Source organism: Eurypyga helias, unplaced genomic scaffold (genome assembly GCF_000690775.1).
Source record: "Eurypyga helias isolate BGI_N326 unplaced genomic scaffold, ASM69077v1 scaffold4798, whole genome shotgun sequence".
Classification (NCBI taxonomy): Eukaryota; Metazoa; Chordata; class Aves; order Eurypygiformes; family Eurypygidae; genus Eurypyga; species Eurypyga helias.
In genome coordinates this window covers 6086-11858 of record NW_010266144.1, presented here as the reverse complement: position 1 = coordinate 11858, position 5773 = coordinate 6086, and the positions used below count along the sequence as shown (strand labels likewise).

Below are 5773 nucleotides of genomic sequence, written 5' to 3'. Positions count from 1 at the left end.
GTTGGTAACTTAAAGAGGAGCAGTGGTAGCACGCGGTGTAATAATTACTGGGAAAACAGCTCACCTGATGAGCAGTAACTCTGGGTTGCCAGTGTTCTGTGCTTGCATTTTGTTAGGGACTCAGAAGTTTGCTATCCAATTAAATGAGTTGCCTGTAACTAGGTAGCACAGCTAAATAAATTCGCTACTGGAACGACCAAAGAGAACAGTGATGTAGGCACAGCTTAAAATAGTTAATTGCTGAAATAGGCAAAAAGGTCCTTTGCCAGTATAAATGATTTAAATGAAAAGCTTCTGACTAAGGAAGCAAATCTGTTTCTCTTGTTTCTGCATGATGCTGACACTGGTCATACAGAAAGTTGATGAGGGTGAACATCTTTTTCTGCTGAGGGTGGAACAGTGTTACAGAGAAGCCAAATTTCTTCTGATATCACTTTAGGTGTTTGTGGCCTTCAGTTGCTTTTTACACTTCTAAATTATTTTTTAAAGATCACATGTACATGTACGAAGGCAAAGATTATTCAAAAGAACCCAGCAGAGAAGACAAAAAAGCATTTGATCAGCTTTTGGACCTTCAGAAAACCTTGACTGAAGAGACCAGCAAGGAAGGGAGAGCGCTCCGGAACAAAGCAAACGTAAGAGAAGGCACATAACGCTCTTTCATTTGCTTGTGGAAAATGAGACCGACAGTTTTCTCTCTTTACCTGCAGCTTGCAGAAGGCATGTTGGGGGATTTGGATATCAGTGTAATAAAGCTGGCTCTTGAATCTGAGCGCTTGACCTTTCGGATAACAGCTCAGAGATGTGATGAGCAGGGCATTTACACAAACCTAGGTCACAGACTCACATATTGTGTGGCAGTTGGGATCTGATGATTGAAATCTGTGGACAAATAGACAAATGGGAAAGGAGTGTATTTCAAGATGGGCATCAGACATGGCTTTAAGATGTGCGGTTTGTTTCCATGATACTTCTTTCTTTCTCCAGACCCTTCTCACAGGCCTCCGGGAACAGTCAACCAGGAGGAAGCACTTGTTGAGCACAGAGGAGCTGGAGGCTAGGAGGAAGAAGCACCAAGAAGCAGCAGCAAAGAGAGCAAGGCTCATGGAGGAAAAGAAGAAGGCAAAAGCAGAGGCAGAACACAAGAAAAAGTATGGTTTATACGGCATCTACTACTTGCAAACTGATGTCTGTTACACTGTACTCACTGTGTGTTTGACTGACGAAAACAAGTCATGCTCTCCATCCACTTTGGCAGGTGGGGCAGGGGATGACAGCATGCCTGCAGGCCACCCTCCTGAGAGGGTTAGCTTTGTACATCAGGATGTTTCTCTGTGTGTGCACAAACTGTGTAATGCAGGGCTGTGAAGGTGGAAAAATAGCTTGAGCCCCTCGAAAGGGTTCTTCTTCCCTGCATACGCTGCCTGACTTGGCCTCTAATTTAATTCATGGAGGGTGGCCTGAAAAAGAACCCCATGTCTGAATGTACAGTGAGCTTTTGGGAGAAGCTTTCTGAGACGTCACAGTCGGCCCCTGTGTATTGGCCTGACATCTGTGACTCTCTGGCATCCTGTGTCTTAACTTTCACCTTCTTCTTTCCTGGATGTTCCTCCTTTCCATTACTCTTAAGTAGCTCCTCACCCTCAGTCGTATGCTCACTTTTTCTATGCCTGCAGTTGGCTTATTACACTGGCATGTGGCTCTTCATATCACAGATAACTGTGGTAAACTCTGTTTCAGTCTAAAACAGGAGAGGGGAGCAGAGGGAACGCAGGTCTGGGTTTCCCGTGTTTCAATGCAGTGATTTAAACCAAGGTGTGTGCCCCTCACCTTTAATTTTCACTGAGCATCATCTTGTCTTGTTTCAGGATGGCCTGGTGGGAGGCAAATCATTACACTTCTACCTGCCTTCCTTCGGAGGAAAGTGGCTCTGAGGAAGAGTTGGAGGAGGATGAGGCTGGGCTGAATGTGGATTTAGATTACAAAGATGCAGACCTGAACTGTATCAAGTATGTCATGGGAGATGTCACCCACCCCAAAGCAGAAGAGGAGGATGCCATCATTGTCCATTGCCTAGGTGGGACTTACGACAATAGGAATGTTGGGTGAGGTGGACAAAGGGGCTGAATTGTCCCTAGGAGAACAATAGTTTCTAATTCCTACACAGATTGAAATAATTTGGATTAATCTTGAGTGGTGCAGAAGCAATACAGACTCCACTCCACCTTGTATAACCCACACAAGTACTAGCAAGGTTTGCATGGGTCTCCTCATGCCCTCTCTGGGTTTATGGATGGGCCTCTTGAAAGGTGCCTGTGTGGCTTGAAATTTTATGTCTGTGGCCAGGTGGGGACAGCTCCTCCTGAGAGCTGGTCCTTTTGTTCCGCCAGTGGAAGCTGCAGGGATTGAACTGAGATACTGAAAATCGTCTCCCTTAGGCAGTCAGCAGAGACAGGCACTTCCAGAGGCTGAGGGCAGAGTTCCTCTCTCCTGGGGCTTACCTCTCAACACTGACAGTACAGAGGCTCTAGGCTAGTTGGATTTAAGGACCTCTGTTAAAACCTCGAAGCAAAGGGAGGCAAGTTTACATTACAGAGTTCCTCCTGATTCAGCATTGGAGCTGCTGTCTGGTCAGGGCTATAGTAAAATGTTACAATCTTCTTTGGCTTATGTTAAACTCAGCACAAACCCTCATGTTTCGAATGGAAATCCAGGTAAAAGTGAATGCCCTCAGATAACAAACATCTAGTTGTGGCAAGCCCAAGGCACCTGCGCAGGGACATACTAGGTGCACGCTCTATGCACCTATGTGCATATGTGTGGGGGTACTGACAGGTTTATGTGCTCCGTACCACGGGTTGAGTATCCTCAGTGGACAATAAGAAGGAATTCTTCCTGCAGAGTTTTTCATGGAACTGTGGCATGTTTGTTTTTCTGGAGGGCTGAGGTTTACTCTCCAGGATGGTCCCTTGAGTCCTGGTTGACTTCAGTTCAGGTGTGGTTCCCACGTCTGGTTTTCGTAACGATTCGGTGCAGTGGTAGAGAGTAGGTCCCCTTCCTGCAGGGGGGGTCTTCCACCTCACCTCCTAAACCGAGTCTAACTTGTCATTTCATTCTAGATGACTCTGGCCGCTGGGGAAGGGGTGGTTTGTTTACAGCTCTGGAGGCTCGTTCTGATCAGCCAAGGAAAATATATGAGAAGGCAGGAATGATGAAAGGTAAGAGATTTAAACATGACCTTAAGCCAAGATACTTGGGAGAGCTTAAATCCCACGGATGTTGCAGGAGTGGGGTGCCTGGGTGCCTTGATGCTCAAGTTTTTTCCTCTTTCTCTAGACAAATGCATCCCGAGCTCTGAAAGTAGTAATGATGCTTTGACTTGTTTGGAGTGTGAGAACTCTGCAGAGGGGGTGGTCATTCCAATCCATGCTGCAAATCATGAAAAAAAGAAAGAAGAGAGAAACCAAACTTGTTTGTTATTCACGGGTTGTTTTTCACTGTGTAAGACAGAGCCCTGCATCTTCTGTCGAAGTGCTTTTAAGAAGGATGTGAGCCACCTCAGTACTGAACTGGGCCTTTGGCTCCCTCCAAGCACTGATCTTCTCCCGAGCAGGTATTGGGAGTTTTGAGCGGCTGAGGAATGCACATCTCGCTGAAGGAGGACCTGTTGGTTTTTCTGATTTCCTGGGAGATGCTTTCTTCTTGTTCCAGTGTCTCTCTTTTCATTTGTAGTCTTGACCTGGGATGTGTGTGTGTCTTGTGGGGAGTAACATCTGTCTTGCTTCTTTGGGCAAGACTGCTGGAACCATGATGAGGAGATCAGGCAAGCCAAGGAGAACTCTGCAGACCATGAGAGTGGAACCACTGCTGCACTGACCCACCACTGACTCTTTGGGACTGATTTCTTTGTTGTTGTTGTTCTGTTCTTGTTTTCTGGACAGACCTGGAGTTAGGAGGAACGCTGTTATTCCCCATTGATGATAAAAAGTCCAGGAAGAAAGGACAAGACTTGGTGAGAATGAGAAGCACCTTTATGTGTTGTTCTGTCCACGTGGTTTTGAGGCTCTGTGAAATGTGAATTGAAACCATGAGAGCGCTGTGTCCCTTTCCCAGTAATAATGGCACTGAAGACTGAACAGGACTAAGTTGCAGTTAGACATGAGAGAAAGGGAGATCTTGTTTATTAAAGCTAATGGCTAGTTGTGCATTTTTCCAGCAGCTCTCACTGTGTGTCTCAGCGTTTAAATTTCTGTGTGTGTTCTCCTTAGCTGGCCTTGATTGTAGCTCAGCACCGGGATCGGTCCAACAACTTGTCTGGCGTTAAGCTGTCTGCTTTGGAAAAGGGCCTGAAGAAGATCTATTTGGCAGCCAAGAAAAGGAATGGTAAGTGTTTATGCAGCAGAACAATGAATCCTTATATACGTGATTGCACCTGAAGATGATGACCAATTTCCACCTCTCCCGTACTGTTTTTTCTGAAGTAAAAACGCATCTCCATGGCAGATGCGTTGTGTGCCAAATATTTCTTCTGGTCTTGTTGGGTAACATGAAGTCTAGATTGCTCTCAAGACATATATCTTGTCCTAAAGAGTGTACACTCTCTGCTCCTTCCTCCTCAGCAACAGTGCATCTTCCACGTATTGGGTATGCAACAAAAGGTTTCAACTGGTATGGTACCGAGCGGCTCATCCGAAAATACTTGGCAACACGGGGTATCCCCACTCTTATGTATCCTTTTGGAGTATGTGTTATTTGGTTCACAATGCAATATTGAAATGACTCCCTAAATATCTTGGTGGATGGAAGGCAAGGCACAGATGCCACAGTCCAGCTAAAAACTTGGTTTATCTAATTTTGCTCTTATCCAGATATGCATTCCACAGGGAGGACTTACCATCTGACGTGGTAATGACAGATGAGTGTGACTCAGTGTGCCTGTCAGAATTTGTTGGAACTAGAGGCTAGTCTCTTGACAGCCATCACCTTACCTGTATATGCCACGTCTGGCGGGGGGGACGACTGGAATTTCAGAATAACAGAAGTGACTCAGAAAGTAGCAAAAGTGAGGACGTGAAAACAACATTGCAGCGTTCCACGCAAGTGATAACCTGCTTCCTTGGCTGAATGTGGTGGAGTTGGTGGGTGTTAGGGCAGGCTCTGACAACAAAACAGCTCACTGCTTTCACCTTCCAGGGAAGGAGACGGAGGTTTACAAGGAGGCTGTGTTTTGTCGCTTTTCTAGCAAGCCTTGCCTTTGCTGTACTGCCACTGTCAGCGTTTCTGTGAGACTGAAAACCTGAAACAAAGACAGCAGTATGCAGAGCATTCTGCCTTCTTCCTGGGTGAATCTCCTAGTTTTTTTTAACACAACAGTATTTCCTTGACACTTTCTATCAGATACTACTTCCCCAGGAACAAAGGCTCTTCCTCTGCCTCACAGCCATATTCTTCTTCAGTGACAGCCTCACAGCCATGAAGATGCAGTAATTTCATTGAGAACCACGTGCAAAAAGTCAAGGATCTTTTCAACATCACGCAGTCTGTATGCATCCTCTTCAGAAACATGGCTTACAGAGCCATTATTCGCCCTGTGTCTCTGCTTTTATTGGCCAGAACATTTACATGTTGTCAGTGGCTCTGGAGAGGAATGAGACTGCTTCAGAGTTCAAAAAGTCTTGGGATGAGGCTCCCCAGAGCCAACATCCCAGATCTGTTTTGGAGGTGGAAAATTCAACTCTCACCGATGGTCGGTTGTTATCCCTTACGTTGTTAT

At 45.8% G+C, this 5773-nt stretch overlaps 1 protein-coding gene across 1 annotated transcript in view; it reads left to right on the top strand.

Annotated features, from left to right (window-relative positions):
* The window catches only part of CHD1L (chromodomain helicase DNA binding protein 1-like), a 22901-nt gene extending 17425 nt beyond the window's left edge, over positions 1-5476 (top strand). Inside the window, exons 14-21 of the mRNA XM_010156957.1 lie at positions 490-635; positions 988-1151; positions 1869-2077; positions 3120-3218; positions 3942-4012; positions 4269-4383; positions 4620-4728; positions 5398-5476. Of these exons, the coding sequence (XP_010155259.1) occupies positions 490-635; positions 988-1151; positions 1869-2077; positions 3120-3218; positions 3942-4012; positions 4269-4383; positions 4620-4728; positions 5398-5476 (992 nt within the window). The remainder of the gene's footprint in view (positions 1-489; positions 636-987; positions 1152-1868; positions 2078-3119; positions 3219-3941; positions 4013-4268; positions 4384-4619; positions 4729-5397) is intronic.
* Positions 5477-5773: the final 297 nt, after the last annotated feature.